Source organism: Echinops telfairi, unplaced genomic scaffold (assembly GCF_000313985.2).
Source record: "Echinops telfairi isolate 266 unplaced genomic scaffold, ASM31398v2 ScPeMD7_4225;HRSCAF=4972, whole genome shotgun sequence".
NCBI lineage: Eukaryota > Metazoa > Chordata > Mammalia > Afrosoricida > Tenrecidae > Echinops > Echinops telfairi.
Genome location: NW_022108124.1, coordinates 17,228,352 through 17,250,029, shown reverse-complemented (window position 1 = coordinate 17,250,029; position 21,678 = coordinate 17,228,352). Strand labels below are relative to the sequence as shown.

The 21,678-nt window shown below is 49.4% G+C and overlaps 1 protein-coding gene across 2 annotated transcripts in view; it reads right to left on the bottom strand.

Moving 5' to 3' along the window:
* Window positions 1-21,678, bottom strand: part of SNRK (SNF related kinase) — a 53,382-nt gene that overhangs the window by 4,710 nt on the left and 26,994 nt on the right. For both annotated transcript variants that reach the window (XM_045295049.1, XM_045295050.1), the window contains exons 4-6: window positions 9,447-9,588; window positions 4,681-4,893; window positions 1,857-1,991 (exon numbers count right to left, since the gene is read on the bottom strand). In XM_045295049.1, coding sequence (XP_045150984.1) covers window positions 1,857-1,991; window positions 4,681-4,893; window positions 9,447-9,588 — 490 coding nt within the window. The remainder of the gene's footprint in view (window positions 1-1,856; window positions 1,992-4,680; window positions 4,894-9,446; window positions 9,589-21,678) is intronic.

The window sequence follows — 21,678 nt, the reverse complement described above, 5'->3', positions numbered from 1 at the left end:
CAAGCAGAGGGCACTCATGAGGGAGGGGAGGTGCCCGTGTGGGTCTGCAGCCAATCCGTGCACCCAGGATGAAAACTCCCCGACCAGAAGCAAGGCACAGGGGTCGCAGCCGGGCGCCTGCTGCTCTCCACAGACGCATTCACCGGATCACCAGCGCTGCCTCGGACTGAGCGCGCACCTGCGCCCGCACTGCCTTGGATGATGCGCGCAGTCCTCGCGGCCATGAATCTGCGTCTCTCCCAACATGAGGACAAGGGCAGCAGCCAACAACCGGGCATGCGGCGTCAGCACCGCTCACACTGATGTGGCGAGCTCGAGGCTGTGGTCGCCAGGCTGCGCCTGTCTTCCACCCCGCTCACCAACACAGAGAGGATGGCCCCACGGGCTCGCGGACCCCAGCATCCAACGAAAGGCCGGCTACCTTAGCTGCTAACCCCCCCAGGTTGGACGCTTCATGCTGTGGTCAGATGGGGCGCATGAACGGTCTCAGGGTCTCCTCCCAGGGCTGGTCCTCCACGAGGACGAGAAGCCAGCTCCCTGAGGTCTTCACAAGGCCCTGCAGGCAGTGGCCTGGCCCGCACGCGCCCAAGGGCCTCACCTGGTTGCAGTACCCACAGTCCACATGGCAAACACAGTCGGGTGGACCCCTACTACGATGGTCACATGCCAGTTCTCCAAACATGTTTTGGAGAGGAGTAAAATGACTTAAGAAAAGAAAATCACAACCTGAAGCCAAGAAGCAGTAGCCCCTGAATGCCCACCTTCAACAACTGCCCACAGTATCAAGCAGCCTGCACTCGGAATGAAAACCGAACTCGCCGCCCCAATCGGGCCAGTGCCAACTCAGTGACCGCACAGCACGGGGGATGGCCCGCGAGTTCCAAGACTAACTCTGTACAGGAGTAGGACAAGCCCTGTCTTCTCCTGTGGGGCTTCTGGTGGTTTCGACTGCTGACCTAGCGGTTAGCAAGATCAATGAGTAACCAGGGCACCCACCATGGCTCCTTTGGGGCAAGACCCAGCAGCGTAGTAAGTTCCATTCTGGGGTGAGCTGGTGCCACCACCTGGTGTCCCACCCCCTCTCCACAGTGCTCCAGCCGCCTGCCCTCGGCATTCCCAGGCAGGGGCAGACAACCCTGAAGACGGTTGGAGTGCTAGATGAGGAAGGGCTCTGAAGGCCTGAGCCTTTCTCTCTGACTTCAGACTCCACCAGTTGTGGAGTTGTGAGGCTGCCCATGCTTACACTCATTTCTGCCAGCCACAGTTACTTCTGCTGTGTTCAGCGCAGAACCGAGTCCAGGGACTACGGAACCTCGGGCTAGCCAGTCTGACACTTCCTGCCCTACATCCCCTCACTGCTGCAGGGCCCTGCCTGAGCAAGCAGCCTGCCTCTGACGGCGACACATCTCTGCGCCGTTGATCTGACTGCTGCCGGGAGCCCTCAGCCAGCGCCAGGCTGCAGGGCACAGCAATGCCCCTTCATAATCTCCACATAACTAAGGGGGAGTTTCCCCATCGTCCCTGAGACGGACACTGAAAGCATGAGCGGGCAGTACAGGCTAGATCGGGACGACTTTCATGGACACAGTGAGCAAGCCCCAGGGTGAAACTGCAGCTCCCGAGCCTTCCCAGTGAGACCACTAGCCACAGGCCCTCTGTCCACGGAGCCCAAGAGGGGAAGGAGTCACTTAGTGACAGAGGAGGCACACCACCCCCACCCCAGCCATGCTCACACACACACACACTCACACGGGAAAACCATGTGGGGGATCCCACTCCCCACAGTTAAGAAGCATTAAAACGACATCAGCAGGTCCGCGATTTTAAAAGGCGAAACTTGTGTGTTTTCCTCTCACCTGAACTGGGCTTTGATACTGCTGGGGCTGGCACATCGGGTCTGGGTCTCCTTCTCTTGCTTTTCCCTCAGGATCCTCTCGGCGAGCAGGAAGTAGGTGGCGGTGATGTGGTTGTATCTGTTGGTCTCCAGGGCTCTGCAGAAGACACAGCGACAGCGAACATAAGGCACACTCCACGCCCGGCAGAGCTGGATTTAAACACCAAACCCGACCAAGAAATGCACAAGCAACCCAAATGCAATGACTTGTGAGCTTTAAAATTATACCACAAAACTAGAGGGGGGAAAAGAAAACAAAACCCACTGCTATTAGTTACTTAGGTTACTCTTGGAATTCTGAAAACCTGGATGAAAACATTTGTGCTGGAAAAACCCACCATGCTGGCGGCAGCTGGGCTGGAAGGGGGCTTTGGGTGCATAAGAACAGGTAAGCAGGCATCCCAGGTGCACACCTGCCGGCCGTGCCGTGTGTCAGTGTGGACTTGTGTCATGCTGGCTGACTTGCAGCCCTCAGCAGCACAAAGGGACATGGCATCCATCATGGGACACGAACATGCGCTCAAATGCCAGCATCCACGCAGATCAGAGAATTGGCAAGTCATACTGTGGTTGAGAGCACAGGACAGCCTCTTTGCAGAATAAATCAGCCTGCTCATAAACCCACTTCAAGAGCAATGCCCCCTGAGTACCTCGTCTGGCCAGGCCCACGAGTGCGAAGGACCCCACGTGGCCCGGGGACCCAGGGACCCAAGCGTGGTGCTTTCTGTAGTTAGTGAAAACACTCAGGAGAGGACCCCTAGCGGAGCTCACCTTGTACAGACCGTACAGTGTCAGGGGACAGCCCAGGCTAGGTGCCACCACCAGAGCTCAAGAAAAACACAGGGCTCAGGGCGACTGACCTGACCTGAAACGGCTGCTCAGCAGAGTCCTAGGTAAGGCAGGTGATGTATTTAGGAGGCTTGTCCAGGGTCTTCAAGTCCAAGAACCACCCTCAAAACGAGGAGCTGCTCACACCGAGTAAAGAAGTAAGGACTGGGGCTCCCCAGGGGGCAGCCAGCTTGGCTTGCCCATCTCTGCTTCATCTGGGGCATGTGATCACGCACTGAGGGGCAGCCACACTTAGAGTACCCCCACCCCCCGCCCCTTCCTTTGGGAGATGTAGCTGAATGTGCATTAATTCATTCTCCATGGGACATGGGTTAAGCAGGAAGTGTCCCGTGCCATGAGGCTGTCTGTCTGCTCCCGGACCTCAGGAGGCAGAGGTACTGTGTGACAGGGTGGGAGTCAGACTCAGGTCAAAAGCAGGGGGTTGGTTTTCAGTCTGTAACGCCACTGTGCTCACTGAACACATTAAGTAAGGTAGATGACTGGGTACGTGAAAGGTGGTGCGCACATACGATGGAGAATTAATTACTCAGCCACAAAGAGAAGTGAGGCTCCAGCACAGGCCCTGGAGTGGGCGACCCTGGGAAACGTTCCCGTGAGCGCGGCAGGCAGAAAAGGGCGCATACTGCACAGTCCCACTGACAGAACCCCTCGGGGCAGGCCAACGTGTGGACAGAGACGAGCGGTTCCCGAGGGCCAAGGGACCAAGCTTCTGCTGGGGATGGTGCTGGCTGCCCAGCATGGTGACCATGACTGCTGCCACCGAACTTAAGGGGAGTGAACAAGGCAAATTTTCTGTGTGTGTGTGTGTGTGTGTGTGTGTCTACTTACTACTAGAAAATAAATATAAAACTACCTCAGGGTGACTCAGAAATGCAAAAGTTTTTCCTGTGCATTCCCGAGCCTCTTCCAGTGGCTGGAGCAAGCGAGAGGCATCACAGGAATGCACTGGGAAATAGGTGGAAATCTACTGACGCCAAAGTGAAGAGGTGGGTCGATTTCTGGGGATCTTTTCTTGCCAGTGAATGAAAAGCAGCCTAAAGTCTCATGTCCTTCACACAGATGCCCCTCTCTCGGGGACCAGCCCCTCACACTGGGCTGTTGCATGTGACCCCACCATGCCCAGCCCCACCCCACCCAGGAAGCAGGCCTGTAGGTCCACTCTGGGACTCAGTACCAGGTCTCTCAGCCACACCGAGCAGTTCTCCCAGTAGGAGTCCCTCTTTTGCTGCCCAGAGCCCCACTTTCCCTCATCCTCAGCTGTCTCATGCAGTTGTCCAAGTCCTCTGGTCCTCACTGGTGGGAAGGGTGTGTGCAGCTCACAGCCAGCGCCTCTTACAGAAACTCACTACCATGGAGACAGAGCCAGTGGCTCTTCACGCTGCGGGAGCGGTCATCTCAAAGGTCTGCGGGGACTGGGACCGGGCTTCAGTGTTTTCCACAGGCACTGGTCATCAGTGGGACCCGTGGGCTCCGCAGCCACTCTGTTTAGGCTGCATGCTCCTGTAGCACAAGGTCGCCATGGACAGACGTGGATTTGACTGCCGTCCACCTCACTGACAACCCCCCACGGCCCACCCTGACTAGAGAGCCCGCAGCTGTCCTACGCCCCGTTTCTCCCTGGTCCTGGGGGAGAAGACAGGCGAGTCCAAATGAATGACAAGAAGAGACTCCAATCCCACGCCGGCACTGACAGCCCCCAGGGGCTTACTGGCAGACAGGAAAACCTCTGTGCCACACACTGTGCCGGGCACGTTGGAGCTAAGTACGATCTCACCCCTGCCAACTGGGGAGTCTGGCCACGGTGTGGTGTGCCCCAAGGCCCTGGCTGGGAGAGAACGGCCATCCACGGTGCGGTGTGCCCCAAGGCCCTGGCTGGGAGAGAACGGCCCTCCCAGGAGCCCAAGGCCCGTGAGCCCACGCTAAGGCGCAGGACCTACTCAACAATGGCGTCCCGGTCAGCGATGTCCCCAAGCACCATGCGCTGAATGATGCCGTTGTGCTCCTCTTCCGAGAGATTCTTGTAAGACACCAGAGGGATGTTGTACTTGGTGGCCGGCGAGGGGTCCACGCCCTGGAGCCAGGGGTGGTTCTCGATCTCCTCGAGAGAGGCCCTGCGCTTGGGGTCTCTCTGCAGCATCCGAGTGATCAGGCTAGGAGGAAAGGACACCCACGGTGAAAGCAAGCAGGATGAGTAATGGCGACTCATTTTATTATTTCCCACTCTTACACAATCAATTCAATTAGGATTAATCATTACGTGGTGGGGAGTTCGGGGGGGGGGCTGGTAGAAATAATGAAAATGGGGAGCTATCAAGAGTTGTAAAATAAAAAAAGTCACCACTTCCAGATAAACCGGTTATCTCAAACAGACAAGCACAGCTTGCTATAATCTATAATTAACTCTAGTCGCAAATTAACACCTGTCCTTGAATTAGCTGCTGGCTCAGTGGCATTTCAGAACCAATGGTCAGGAACAAGCCAGGTACAGGGCCCACTGACCCTAATAAAGACAAGTAAAATGTTACACGTTTTCAGGTGTTTTGTTTTTAAGGATGTCATGTTGGCCAAAAGGGGGGAAATTTTTTTTAAAACACTACGCAGCCACTAGAAATAAACAAAGTTGGGGCTTTGAGAGGTGATCCACAAAGCTGGCTTTCCGTCTGATGATTTCTGCTCCTGTTCTGAAAACCACATCGGGTGAAGGGAACTGAATGCAATGCGTCAAGCTACTGAAGATGGGAGCCCAGCTGGAGGGAGGAAGGGAAGAATGGGTGGATAGATGGAGCGAGGGAGGGAGGGATGGACAGTAGACGGATGGATGGAAAGAGTACTTGCTGTTTGGGTTCCTAGCATCAGTGTGAGAAGGGCTGAGACACACAGACGACAACAGTACTGAATATGTTCAAGGTCATGAAGGAGATACATGAAAATACGACTAAGGAACAGAAGCCCATACAACACTGCTCTGTAGTGTTGGAGTGGGGGTGGGGGTGGTGGCTCTAATACACGCCTAACCAGAATTCCAAAAGGAAAGGAAAACCAGAAAGATGTTTTCTTTGAAAAACCAGATAAAGGCTGAACATGATAGTGGGACAAGAGGAAAGTACAAAGAAATAGAGGAAAGAACTAGGAGGCAAAGGGCAGTTATAGAGATCTAAATATAGGCATATACAGGCATAAATATATTTGTATATGACAAGGGGGTAATAGATCTATGTACATATATTTATAGGCTTAGTATTAAGGAAACAGATGAACAGTGGGCCCCGACTCAAAGACTCCCTCAACACAAGAATACTTTGTTCTAACAATTCAGCAGTCTGAGATGCTCACCTTCCTGGGCACAATTCACTGAAGACAACGGGTGCATAAGCAAACGTGATGAAGAAAGCTGATGGTGCCTGGCTATCAAAAGATAGCATCAGAGGTCTTAAAGGCCTAAAAATAAACAAGCGGCTATCTAGCTGAGAAACAACAAAACCCACATGGAAGAAGCACACCAGCCTGTCCCAACTCAATCACTGAGGACAAAGCAGACGCATAAGCAAATGTGGTGAAGAAAGCTGATGGTGCCTGGCTATCAAAAGATATAGCGTCTGGGGTCCTATAGGCTGGAAGATAAACAAGTGGCCTGAGAAACAACAAAGCTCACATGGAAGAAGCACACCAGCCTGTGAGATCACAAGGCACCAAAGGGATCAGGTATCAGGCATCAAAGAACAAAGAAAATCATAGCATTGTGAATGAGGGGGAGGGCGGAGTGGGGACCCAGGGCCCATCTGTGGGCAATTGGACATCCCTTTGCAGAAGGGCCACAGAGAGGAGACGAGCCAGTCAGGGTGCAGTGTAGCAATGATGAAAAATACAATTTTCCTCTAGTTCTTGAATGCTTCCTTCCCCCCACTATGATGATCCCAATTCTACCTTACAAATCCAGCTAGACTGGAGGATGTACACTGGTAGAGGTAAGAACTGGAAACACAGGGAATCCAGGACAGGTGAACCCCTCAGGACCAGTGGTGAGAGAGGCAATACTGGGAGGGTGGAGGGAAGGTGGGGTAGAAAGGGGGAACAGATTACAAGGATCAATATATAACATCCTCACTAGGGGACAGATAGCGGAGAAGTGGGTGATAGTGTAAGATATTACAAAATAATAATAATTTATAAATTATCAACGGTTCATGGGGGAGGGGGAGCAGAAAGGGAGGGAAAAACTGAGGAGCTGATACCAAGGGCTCAAGTAGAAAGCAAATGTTTTGAGAATGATGATGAGGGAAACAAATGTACAAAAGTTGTACAAGCCCCCAATAATATGATTTTTTTTAAAAAGAAAGAAAAACTGATGCATGAAGAGTTTCCAAATTCATCAAAGAATGCAAACCTTGACCCGGGAGCCCTAACATGTTCTAGGCGGGCAGTCGGAGAGAACAGATAGCACTCACACAGGGACAACCATAAGACACAGCTGACTTCGCAGCAGCAACAATGGATGTCAGAAGGGAGCAGAATCGTCTTTTCAAGAGCAAAAGTTTCAACCCAGAATCCTATACCCAGTGAAACTTTCAAGAACACTTATCAGATAATGTCATGTTCAATACAGACTAATACAATCATCACTGACAAATGCTCACCTAGAGAAATTCAAAAGGATCCAACTTTCAGAAGAATGAGATCCAGCTGAGAGGGTTGATATGTAAGAAGGATGAATAAGAAACATTTTTGGCAAACACCTGAGTAAGTCTAAATGATTTTTATCTCTATGAAATAACACTACCTAATTTGTGAAGTAAAAAAAAAATGTTACTAAAATATTGGAGGGGAATTAAAGCTTTGTAAGGATTTTAGGGGTTATTTAGGAAGACGGTAACATTACAGATCAATTCTAGATTTTGCTAAATTAAATACACAAAGATGTCTGTGTAAGTTAAAACAGGAAGATCATGAACATTTTAGGCTAACTTCTGTGTTAGTTGAGGGAAAAAGCAAATGAAGTCAAAGGTAGTTCTCTGAAAAAGATTAATACAATTAACACATTTGGGGCAAGACAGATCAAGGCAAAAAAAAAAAGAAGAAGCAAAAGGACACGTTGTCAATATCGGAACAAAAGGGGCCCACAGATTCCATAGACCTTCAAACTAAGAGGATGTTATAAATACTTGAGGCCGATACGTTGGAAAATGTGGACTAAATGGAATGATCCTTGAACAAACAATACAACTTAGTGAAGTTAGGCACAGGAAAGACTGGAATGGACAAGCAGTGCTGTGGCTGAAAGACAGGCTCTCCAGGACAGAAGCATCATGGGGACCTCTAGGACAAGGGGCACTGCTCCGTTTTTTTGGGAGCTGGATTATAGGTGCCTAAGGTGCTCGGCTTTTTAGATGATGTTTTACACGTTCTTTTGAATGAAGTGTGTCAAAATAAAAGGAAGTACATGAATCCGTTTTAGTTTTTCACTAAGGGGGATGGAGCTACTCCTGGTATTACCAACATCTAACATGCACACAATCTACACCCACAGATGGCTGCCCTGGCTCCTGAGGCAGAGAATAACAAAAACAATAATGACCTAAAAGTAACCACCTTCAGCACAGCAATCTTCTGACTGAGTGTGCCCTATGCACAAAGGCTGAGCTAAGAGCTTTACAATCAGTAGGTAGTCAGGTAGGTTCTACCATTCTCCCATAATTAGTAAATGGCACAGCCAATAGTTGAACCCAGATCATTTGACCTTCAAGTTCTTAACCATTAACCACATAGTTGAAGATGGGGCTCCATTTGGAGAAGAGAATCCCATAGCAACCCTTAGCAGGTGAGGGGGAAAAAAAAATCTCTCTTTAAAATCCTGATCTGAGGCTCAAAACTGTATCAAGACAATCAAATGCCTTCAAGTAGTAGCTATCCTCTCAGCTGACCTCATTAAAAATAGCACTCGCAATGTCAGCCAAAGAAAGACCAAACTTCCACGGTTCCTCTAGTCCATTACTGCATTTCACACTGCAGGTATATAAGGTGACCAGATTGTAACATCGGTAAAGCGGGACACCACTGATAAAACTCACATCCTGGTGAAATAGCCACATGGCAGCTGAAAACCATATACCCTAGCTTGTCGTGCATTCTTTCCAAAAATTGGGACTTTTTAAAAATGCCGTGGGACATAGGAAAAATTGTTAAAAATCGGGACTGTCCCGCCAAAAGCGGGATGTCTGGTCACCTTACATATACCATTAAGTCCCAAATAATCAACTTGAGTAGATATTTGGTTGCTGGCTTCCCACGGCCACGCGCGTAAGCCAAACCTGTGCTCCTAAGTCAACGGGGCGGGGGAGGGAGTAACATGATGCTCTGTAGACTCCAGTGGTGCTGCCACTGACGCAGTTCCCATGGTGACGTCTTCACTTCAAGGGAAGTGGGTGCTGACAAGGCATGTGAAGGGTTTCTTGCTTGCAAGACACTGATTTATTGAACAGACAGACGAACCCACTCTGTACCCTAATATTACATTTCAAATCATATTCTTGCCCACCCGCCCCCCACCCCCGGCTGAACAGCTGTTGGAATCTCACATTGGAACATAAACCCAGATGTGGGAACTTGGCTGTTGAAGTTACCTTGGATTTTCCTGGCACCTTAAACAAAACAGGATTTCTGGGTTCCGTATGAGTGCTTGCGATCTCCGAGGGCTGCTGGTACTTACTCTTTACACTCTTTAGACACGTGGGACGGGACTGTGTATTTGCAATCCATGATCATTGTCAACGTCTCGCTGTCATTGGCTTCTTGAAAGGGCGGCTGCCCGCACACCAACATGAAGAGGATCACTCCCAGACTCCAAATATCTACAGAGCAAAGACAGTGTGAAAACCCGGAGTGCTCTGGAAACCAAAAACACCAAGGGAAGGGAGACAACGAGGCTTGTTATTTTGACTAATCAGAACCCTTCATCTCTCAAAGTAAAAACATCTAGGGAGGAAAACTGAACCCTCCACAGGGCAAGACACCTACCTGCTTCGTTCACTGTGACTCATCAACACTTAAGGCCTAAACAAGTGCAAGACACATGGTGGCACACAGGGAATGGTCAGTAAGTGGACAGTGAAGAGAGTCCATTCATTCATTTACTCAGGGCAAGAATGTCAACTGGAAGCAACCTGTCCAAGCTCTCAGGCCAAGGGGCAGGCAACACACGGCCGCTTTCCCCCTTCTGATGCCCACAGCAATAAAACTAAGATAATCAGAGACAGGGGAGGATTCTGCCAAGGGTGACAATCATATCAGTTCTTCTCCTCAAGTTATAAAACTCGGACCATTTCTGTCGATAAGAACATGAGAGTTCAGAGAAGAGAGAGACACCTGTGCTGCTGGGAGGAAAGGGGCCCCTTGGGGGGGCCTTCTGGGATAGACATTAGGCTGCTAATCTCAAGGTTAGTGGTTCAAACCCACCAGCCACCTGGGGGAGAAAGATGAGGCTTTCTGCTTCAGGAAAGATGGGCAGCCTGGGAAACCATGGGCGTAATTAATTCTACTCCATCCCACAGGGCGGCTATGAGGCAGAATTGACTCGGTGGCGATGGGTTTGATGTATTTGGTTTGGGTTATGTGACAAAAGGCTCGTTATCTATCACCTCAGAGGACAGAACGAGGGCCAAAGCTGTAAGTGACCAGGAGGCCTACTGTGGACACACCCAACAGAGACATTAACACACTAGAGCCAGCTGTCCACAACGAGAATATTAAATCTCCCATCACTGAAGTATCCCAGCAAAGACTGAGCAACCATCCGGTATTCTGCCCCTAGCATTCCCAAACAGGCTGTAAGGCTGGAGTAGTTTGCCCCTGAAGATATTCCTAGTCGTAGCATGAAACAGGAGTTATTGGTGCTGTGAACAGACTGAGCCAGTTTCAACTCACAGTAACCCGATGTACACCACTACAAAACACAATTGGTGCCGTGTTTGAGCCCACTGCAGCCACTGTGCAGGTCCATCTCACTGACGGTCTTCTTTTTTGCCAACCTTCTATTGACTCACACAATACCCCACACCTCCAACTTTTGACCGCCAAATAAAAAGCAAGCCCATCGACCAGAGGCAAAAGTGATGCTATTTTTCAAAGGAAGAAAGGATGGCTCTCTTTGGGAGGAAGTCACAAACCACGCATTCACACCACACATCGAAAACCAAAGGGGTTGATAGCGTACATTTCGTTCAGAAGATCGAGTCAAACAAGCTTTCTAGAACACAAGGGCTTGCAGACAGCAGCTCACCCGGCACTGGCCTCTCCCAGTGAAAACAACATCACGTAGGCTCCATAGGCTTTTCCAAGGGAATGGGCACAGAGTGTCGAGAGATAGCTGTTCCTTGGTCTGAACTGAAGACGAGGGCGATAAAGGCAGCAATCAAGCTGATGATGTGGTGATTTCCGATCCGTACACAGACTTCACCACGGACCCTTCACTGGGAATCAGTGAGGCAGAAGGGGACAGCTACTACAGTGTCTACTAAGGTGTCTACGGAGAGGTTGTCAGGAGCCTAAGGATGATTCCACGTGAACCCTGGAGAAGAACTTCCAACCCCAGTTCTACGACCTTACCAAAACTGCTCACGGGATTTCCTAACGCTGGCTCTCTGCACAATGCAAGTCTCCTGATTCAGATCCCCTGCCCCACTCTGAGCAAGGGACAACTGTCATGAACACTAGTCACCACCAAGCCACCCCACTTCCGGTGACGCCAACTGAGCTCCACAGGGTCTCAGGGGGCGGTTTTCTCTAAGGGGCTGCAATTGCCAGCAGCGCCATCCGGGCGGGTCTGCTCTGGGCTGTGGGGCCTCTCCGAGTCAGAACAGGCTGCACAGCACAGCACAACACCGTCCGCAGTCCACTGGCGGCCACACATGACAGCTCAGTGGCACGATGCCCATGGTCCAAAACGGGACCGTGGAAGTACTTTAAACATACGGAGCAGTAAAATCACCCTAAATCCTTACTTGGTGAAAGAAACTTTGCCTTGTCTGTTAAATTTTAACTTCAGTAACCATCAGGGAGCCCAGCCATTCTTTTCTGGTTCCTTTGCCCTACTTGTTAGGAAATAGCGGAGTTCACTCACTCACGGCCGTCGAGCACATTCTGACTCGGGGCGACTCTCTGGGACAGGGAGTGGGTTTCCAAGGCTGCCACGCTCTATGGGAGTAGCAAGAGTGGTTGGTTTCGAACTGCTGACCCTGTGGTAAGAGCTGATACGTCACCAAGGCTCCCTGTGGTTAGGAGAACACAACACAAACACATGCTCTGGACCAGCTGTTTGCAGTTAGGCCTCAGATCAGGGCTGGGATATGAAAATGGGGAAAAGCTGAGAAACTCTGGACTCCGCTGTATGTCAAGGAGTTTGCCAAGTTAGTCACATGAGTCAACGCATTCTGACCAGAGAACCGTCCAAATGGCACGTGTCCTATTGAGTTATTCCCCGGGACACTTACGGTTCTCCCTTTGTTCGCCTTTGTCTTGGAATCAGTTGCCTCACGTTCCCATTCCTAAGGCCACTGGTCATTAAGCGAACACAAGTGGCACGTACACTTTTAACCCAGTTGTGTGGAACCGTGTGCCCTGCCTTTACACAACAGGCTACGCCCTCCACTCCAGAACACGGGTAGGACCACCCTGTGGGCTTTTCCAGGCCCTTTTCCCAGGGAGGTGACCAGGTCTTTGCTTCCAGGGAGCTGCTGGGGAGTCGAGACCACCATTTGGCCCCTTCCACATTGTAAGCTGTTGCAGGCATGCGGGATGAAGGCAGTACTCAGCACAAAGGAGACATTCAAAGGCAGCTGCAGCCGCCCTGCCCCTGCTTGTCTGGGGCAGGCACTGCTGTAGGCACAGGGAGAAGACACATGGGATTCTTCTGTTTTTAAAGGGTTCCCATTCACTGTGAGGAACAGACAGGAAGTTGGTACAAAGTCAGAAAGCTCAAGGGGCACAGAGCCGTCATCAGGCAAGGTCCCAGACGGGAGGACCCCAGGTGCTTACCCTCGGTGCATCAATGGGTCACCAGGGGACTGACTTATGCTGTGTCCAGGACTGGGGTGGAGCTTACATTAGCGATTGAGAGGAAGTAGCAGAATCAAAGGGCGTGCTAACTGTTCATTTCAGGAAAAGCAAACGCAAAGGGAAGGCTGGTGGTAGTCAGGGCTACGAATACTTGTTCCCAAAGTGACTTATCTAGGCGGCAAAAGAAAGATAAGAAAGGTAACGCTCAGACGAGAAAGGTAGAACCCTCAGTCCTCTTTAAGCCGAGCGTGCAGCCGTGGATCAGGGGAGAAGCTGCAGGCCTGGGAGGTCCCTAAGACACTGCAGCAGAAGCAGGACTACTGCTGCCAGCTGCCGGCCGAGACGCAAGCGCTCTTCCACTCGTGTTCACCAGCGACTGGCATTTGACCCCACACCAATGTAAAAGCAGAGCTTTCTTAAAAAGCAAGGGCTTCTATCCCAAGGGCTCTAGAAGGGACCTTCAAACTTCAATTCGGACTCAGTGACTCTATAGGATAGGGAAGGACTGCCCCTGTGGCTTTCTGAGACTGCAACTGTGTACAGGAGAGGTAGTCTCCTCTTTCTCCAGAGAGGGAAACCTAGAACCTGTGTTTCTGCCCTGTGTACACAGTGAGAACTGCTCATCTGCACTGAATGACCTGGAATGTTTGATGACTGATTCCTTCTTGTCCCAAATAAGACCAATGATGGATTCTAAGAAACACGACTAGAGACGGTTCAGAAAGAAGAAAAACTCTCAAGCCATTTGAATGAACAGAGGGAGGCAGAAAAGGAGAGAATTCGGACAAGATCATGTTTCTCAGTCATTCTCATTAGAAGCCAAGTTTTATTTTTTAAGGGGAAAACATGTTTCCCTTCAAATTAAAAAGGTAAATATGTATATAAACACACACGTGAATGCCATCAGGTCACAGTCATACTTTACAACCTCCCTCTCTCCTGATTATTAGCTCTGAATCCTCTGGAATGCCCCTGGGGGTGGGGGGGAAGGCCTCAAACTCAGTACTGCCCAAATGGAACTTACTGTCTTCTCCCCAAACCTGTTTGTCCTAGTCAGATCGCTAGCTTCTGCCCACCCAATCAAGTCTCAGACATCCCAGGTGCCCCCCTCTTCGGGCCTCTGACTTCCAGGTGGAGTGATTCTGCCAACTGTCACCTGCTGAACACCCTCAAACGCTCCCGCAGCTGGCCCTCCTCCCTCCCACTTGGCTGCCTGGGCTTGGGGGTGCTTTCAGCATCAGCACGGTGGGCTGAGATTCCCGATTTCCTCTGCTGCCTGGAGCTCCTTAAGCATGGGGCATGCCCGGCACCCAGCTGGGGCTGCTCAAAGGCAGTTGGTTGAACGGGGCGAACCTGTAAGTAAAGCTGTGCTGTCGTCAGCCCTGCTGCCCAGTTGGCCACTGACTTCACAGCGATCCACATCCAACATGACACTACAGTGCTCAGTCCTGCACCAGGAACCCCCACCATCAGAGGCAAGGAGACCAAACAAATGCTCTTCCTCATACGTCGTACCCTGGAGCACCCTGACACCTGGTCAGCATCATAGAGCACACGCGGCTCCACCAACAGGTGGGTGGGCCCCGGGCTACACACGGGAGACACACTAACTGGGTCTCTCCACGGAAGGTGGCACGTCTACTCCTGAGCCTCACTGAGCCTCACTGTGGCCAAAGAGGAAGCAGTTACCCTGCAAACTCCTGACCTAGCGGGGGTGGACACAGAGGCAGCTGAAGGTCTTCGGGACCACAGCAGCATGCCCCTCATCTCATCTACACAAGATTAGGGAAAGGGGATTCAGATGTGCCCCAGGAACACACTTGGGCTTTCCCCCAAATTCAAGAAGCCTCATACCAAGCGTTACTGGTCACGTACCATGAGCTTGTTCACACGCCCCTTAACCAGACAGGCAGCAGCAGTCACCTTCCTGACTCGGCACAGCCACTCTGTACAGCGTACCAATGAGCCACACTGAGAGGTTGGGGCTGGGCGATGTCTTTCAGCGTGACCGATGAAGAGTGTGAGCCTGGCTAGTCCCTTAGTCCCGAATTCAACCCCACCACACCTTACTTGTATGATCCTGTCCAAACTGCTTGGCTTGTGAGCCGCAGTTCCTTCTGCAAGGTCAGGACCACCACGGCGTAGTGGTGATTTCTGAGGGTGTGCAGAGCGTGCACGGCTGGCAGTCACAGCCACCACTGGGTACAGCAGCCGTCACTGCACGGTGCTGTCTGCAGAGTACACACCCACCAGTGGCGCCATGGGGGGGAGATCTGACAGGCTGCTCCTGGGAAGATTCCTGCCAAGAAACCCTGTGGGGCAGTTCTCCTATGCCACCCCCACCCCCCAACCTAATGCTACAGAGTCAATCCCAACTCCCTGGACCCTATGGCACGTGGGTCAGTAAAGTGAGGCTCTTTTGGTACATACATGTGGCTCTGGAGTAAAACTGAAAAATGTTAAAGTATATTACTCAGATCATGGTGATTTCATTTGTGCATAAACATATATTTATGGCTTTTGAGTAACTTTTAAATTGTTGTGAGGGGCAGGATGGGCTCTTCCGTCTCAAAAGGTTGCCAGCCCCTGCCCTGGAGGACACAGTAGAATTGGCCCTGTGGGTTTCCGAGACTGGAACGGTTTACAGGAATTGAAAGCCTCCACGGAGCGGCTGGTGGTTTCACACCACAGGCAGACAGTGCAGCTAGCAGGCCAGTCCTGCCCTGTGCCAGCCACACCCCCACCGGGCTCCTGCTCCGTTCCAGGGATCGCTGTTAGTCAGAATCGGCTTGACAGTCCCCCCAGACATGGGACTAGCAGATAAGCCCCTCAGGACCAATAATGAGTAGCGGTACTAGGAGGGGAAGGGGAAGGTGGGGGGGAGGAAGGGGGAACCAATCACAATGATCTACACATAACCCCGTCCCAGGGGGATGAATGAGGGAAGAGTGGGTGAAGGGAGACATCGGTCAGTATAAAACAAGAAAAAATACAATAATTTATAAATTATCATGGGTTCATGAGGGAGAGAGGTAGGGAGAGAGGAGAAGGAGGGGAACAAAATGAGGAGCTGATACCAAGAGCTCAAGTAGAAAGCAAATGTTTTGATAATGATGGCAACTAATGTACAAATGTGCTTGACACAATGGATGGATGTATGGATTGTAATAAGAGCAGTATGAGCCCCCAATAAAATGATTTTTAAAAAAGAAATGGGACTAGCATAGGAAAGCAGAGGGAGCTCCATACTTTTTTATTCAGTATATTTCTGTATCTTTGAATTATCAAGATAATGCAACTACACTTACCCAAAAAAGTAATTAGAAGTCGGCTGTCCATAACAGAATTTTATCACATAAAATTGACTAAATAAGTACAACCGTTTTTAAAGAAATGTAATTTTAAAAGAAAAAAAGGGGGTGTTTTTTTAAGCCTAACCATATTTTTTGCTTCAGTGAGACAATTCCCAAATGGTGGTCTAGGATACTGGGTGCTCCAACTCCTGTGGAGTTACCTCCTGTCAACCTGAGTGAAGGGGTGGAGCCTAGCCTGTCAGTCAAATCACAACCAATGAGGCCTCTGTGTGCCTTCTCCTAAGGATTCTGAGAACTCCTTTCTTCCTCCCTGGAGGCGGGGGCACATGCTCTGCTTCCCCTTCCTGTTGACAAGCCTTATAGAGTCCTGCTGAGATGCTTCCTCCGCCACTGGATTCACAAGACTTTCCCCCCACTGACCTGCGACCTTCCTACATTTGGCCTTATTACATGGCTGTGTGAGTCTGAAAAGGAATTTATAGATTTGCATTGGACATATGGGCTAATATCGAACTTATGGACTTGATCTGGACTGGGCTGGGATATTTTTTTCAATATACAATTACTCTTTTATATAAAGCTCTCTCATATCTGGATTTGTTTTTCTAATCAACCCGGACTAACAAACCTCCCTTATGGGAAATCATACACCAACTTCTCCAAAGCCTGAGTAGCTAGGAGAATTCTTTTGACAACTTTGAAGCAAATGATTTGCAAAAACTAAGAAAACTCGGTGTTAAACAGTTTCATTAAAAACTTGCAAGTGTCTTATAATAAGAAATGAAAGCAAAAAAGGAGAGGGTCTGGGGTAGAGAGTCTCTGGATAAACTCCAATGTGGCAAACTTTTTACTCTTGGTGCTATCTCAGTGGTCCAATGTCCTGGCCTCAGAGTGGGGCGGGGCAGGACAGGGCAGTCTGGAGCGTTCTGGAACCCATCTCCACCCAGCCAGAACCACCTCTCGTGGCATTTCTAAATCCCTGGTGGCACACAGAAATTAGCTCCAATTCATCCCACTCCAAAATTCCATCTTCAGAAGACCACTACGTTGTGAACTCCAAGTCCCCCCCTGACAAGCCTCTTAGGGCAAGTCGCTAGCTTGTGTCCACGGTTCTTAGCATACTGGCTGCAAAGTCTCAATTGCTCAGCTCTTAGCTCATCTCTATCTGCAGGATCAAGAGACCGTCAGTCTGGCTGGGAACTGCCGGAGAAGAGCTCTGCTGGGGTGGACACACGGGACTAGACACCCGTGATTTCCTTGCGATTTTCCTGGAAGACTGTAACAAAGAGACTTCACAAGTCTAACTTCGATCAAGGATGCAGACATGTTTACACTTATATCAAATCCAAATGTCCAGTTCTAGCCGTCGGGTCAGAGGCAGTGCTTGCTACCAGTCTAGAATGCTGGGTGCCTCACATTGTAAGAGCTGAAGTCTCTACTTGATGTTAGTTTAATAGCGGGTGGGGTGTTCTGATGTTTTATTAACTGGACTTTAAACATGCCAAGCCCGCTGCATTAAGTTGCACTAATGCTAACTTCAGAAGCTACTGTTAGATATCACTGAGACAACTGCGTCCTGTGACAGAGTAGAACTTGCTCAGGTTGTCCTCCCAGCCGTGATCTCTATGGGAACAGATCGTAAGGTCTTCCTGGGTGGGCTCCGAATGCTCAGCACTTAACCTGTTGCACCACCTGGGCTATTAAAACATCTGGTAATGAAAACTAACTGCATCTGTCCAATCGTGGCTAAGTGCTAAAAGAGTTATTTCAAAAGGTTAAAAAAAAAATTCACTGCTATCAAGTCAATTCCGACTCGTAGCGACCGACCTTACCGGACAGAGCAGAACTGCCCCTGCGGGTTTCCCAGACTGTAACTCTTTACGGAGCAGAAAGTCTCACCTTTCTCTCTTGGGGTGGCTGGTGGGTTTGAACCACCAGCTGCTATGGTTAGCAGCCCAACATGCAACCCACTACGCCACCAGGGTCCCTTCTTTCACCCAAAGCGTTGAATGCAATAGGCTGAGCCTTCTCAGCTCAGGGGAGACCTTTCCATGGCCTTCCTCATGGGATGTTTAACCTGACCAAACTGCCCACACACTCTCCACTCGCGGAGAAAGAGAAGGAAGCTCTGTAATGGCACAGTCAGTAATACTAATCTGATATAACCAAATTCAAAATGTCAGCTGTTTCATGTTCGATCTGGTCACTTCTCCACGCACAACCCTTACTGGACATGTGGATTTAAAATGCATATCATGCATCCTCTTACATTCCAAAGGAGCCACACAACAATAACATATATTTCAAGGAACTACAATAAACATACAACGTGGCTGATGCCAGGTAGGATTACAACTTTTATGTTTCTTATGCTAAAGCTTAGCTAGAAAACGCTCACAAATACAACCACATATTTTCCATTTTTAAGGTAACACCTTTTTCAGAGTGCAAAATGGACAATTTCAGTAAAATTCCACCAGCAGCCTATGAAGGGGCCCCCGCACACTCACCAACACCACAGACCACAGGCGATCTAATAAGTGCCTATTAGGTAGGCAAAGATAGATCAGCTTTAACTTAAAGAATAATTATTCCCACCCACCCACCAATTTCTTTTATACAATTTATAGTCAGTCAGTCGCCATGTTTGGTGTGCTTGTCTGTCTGTCCTGACAAATGCCCGATCCTGTGACTCTCACCTTGACTGGAACACAGGACATCCACATTACCTCTGGGCCTCAAACCTTCCCCCGAGACCAGTGCCTGGCAACAAGCCTGCCTCGTGTCCCTGTAGTTTTGATTATAAATGGACCACGCAGTGCCTTTGTAGTCTGGCTCCCCCCACCCCCCCCACTGATGCAGCTGAGATTTGCCCATTATGAATAAGCCAAGAGTGAATTCCTCTAAAATGGTCATGCAGTATGCCACCACACAGATGGCCCTGTTGATCCATGCCAGTCTGGGGCCATTATACATAAAACCACTGTAACGTACAGAGATTTCTGTTTAACCATTTAAGTTTCAGTGTCTCCTGTGTGAACACGTAGGTGTGGGCTGCTGGATTACCTATTTATGGGTAGCTTTATAAGAAACCGCCAAATCCTTTCCCAAAGCGGCTGGGCCATTAGCTATGTGCTCCCACCAAAGTCTCGTAGCAGAGTTCTAGGAGCTTCACATTCTTGTTGGCTATTGGCTCTGTCAGCTTTCAAAAGTTTAGCCACATTTGTTAAGCAAATGTGGTGAAGAAAGCTGACGGTGCCCAGCTATCAAAAGATATAGAGTCTGTGGTCCTATAGGTGGGAAGATAAAACAAGTGTCCATCTGAGAAACAACAAAGTCCACATGGAAGAAGCACACCAGCCTGTGAAATCACAAGGCGGTGAAGGGACCAGGTATCAGGCATCAAAGAACAAAACAAATCATAGCATTGTGAATAAGGGGGAGTGCAGAGTGGGGACCCAGGGCCCATCTGTGGGAAATTGGACATCCCCTTACAGAAGGGCCATGGGGAGGAGACGAGCCAGTCACAGTGCATGGTAGCAATGATGAAACATACAATTTTCCTCTAATTCTTGAATGCTTCCTTCCCCCCACTATCATGATCCCAATTCTACCTTACAAATCAGGGTGGACCGGAGGATGTACACTGTACAGATAGGAACTGGAAACGCAGGGAATCCAGGGCAGATGATCCCTTCAGGACCAGTAGTGAGAGTGGCGACATGGGCAAGGTGGAGGGAAGGTGAGGGAGAAAGGGGGAACAGATTACAAGGATCTATATATAACCTCCTCCCTGGGGGACGGACAGTGGAGAAGCGGGTGAAGGGTGATGTCGGCTGGTGTAAGATTTGACAAAATAATAATAATTTATAAATTATCAAGGGCTCATGGGGGTGGGGGAGGGGGAGGAAGGAAAAAAAAGGAGCTGATACCAAGGGTTCAAGTAGAAAGTATATGTTTTGAGAATAATGAGGGAAATAAATGTACAAACGTGCTTGACACAATGGATGTATGTGTGGATTGTGATAGGAGTTGTACGAGCCCCCAATAAAATGATTTTTTAAAAGTTTAGCCATTCTAATAGGTGTTGATGTCTGTTCTAAAATATTTTATTGGATTTTAGCTGAATGTTGCATATCAAATTGGTTCCCATCTAGCTAGTTTTTAAAAGTTGCTTCATCACTGGTTACATTTTTCACAATGTATCAACATTCTCATTATTTCCATTCTTCGTGCCCCTCCTTAGCTTCTCATCAAGGTAAACGCTGACCATTTAGGAGCATATGGATGGTTAAGTATACCAGCACTGTATTCATAGGCGAGTTGTTTATTTCATAAACGCTGACCATTTAGGAGCATATGGATGGTTAAGTATACCAGCACTGTATTCATAGGCGAGTTGTTTATTTCATAAGCCAGTTTAATCTTTGGGTCAAAGCGGACCACCAGAAGTGGCTTCGGTTCCAAGTTCAAAGGTGACTTAAGCAGAGAGTCTGGGGGCTCCTCTAGTCCCCACTGGTCCAATAAGTCTGGCTTTCTTTTGAGGGACGTGAGTTTTGTTCCACATTTTCCTCCCATTCTCAATGGCACCTTCTACTGCGACCCTGGGCAGAGCCGCCCCGGTGGCAGCCAGGCACCATCTAGTTCCCCTGGGATCTGGCGAGAGGAGGCTGTGATGCCCGGGGGCCATGTGTCTTGTGGGCTCATGTCTTCCTTAAGGCTTTGGTTTTCTTCTCTCCTTGCTTCCGGATGGCAAGAGACCAATAGCTGTATCTCAGAGGGCTGCTTACGACCTTTTAGGACCCCACACACTATGCACTAAACGAGAACGTGGAACATTGACTTTGTGATCTGTGCCAATTGACTGAGCTGCCCCAGGAGACTATGGTCCCAAGGTCTCACACCTAGTAAACCAATCCCATAAGGTGCTGCCGATTTGGTTTTGTATGCACACACATACATCCATACATGAATACATTTGGAGCGCACATAAACACATACAGACAAGGGAGCTTCAACAAATTGTGGAAAACATTCTATCATCTTTTATTACCATTCTTCCAGGAACTTTCTGAAGCTTTCTCCATGCATATACCTGAATATACTACACTTATATATGCAAGCACCTTTTAAAAAACATATACATGCATCTCTCTCCTCATATAACCACATACATTTTATTGCCTGCTATGCTCCAGGATTTCATAGATCAGTTTTTATTTGCATTTCCCTAGTGACTTGTGGTATTGGCCTATTTTCATGCCAGTCACCATATGTGCGTCTTCTTTGGTGAACTGCTTATTCAAATTGTCTGTCCATTTTTGAATCGGATGGCTTTTTAAATGGCTGCTGCCTTTGGAAAGTTCTTTGTATTTTTTCGAGACATGTTTCCTATCACCTATGAGTCAGAAGCCTTTGCTCCCCTCAGCAGCTTCCTCATTTCTACCAAGGACGAGCAGTGACTTATTTCGATCCGTTTGCCTTGCTTCTTGCTCTATGGGTCATGCTTTTAGAGCTGCAACTAAAATACCGTTGCCGCAGCCAAGGGCACAGACTTCACAGTCCCACGGCAGT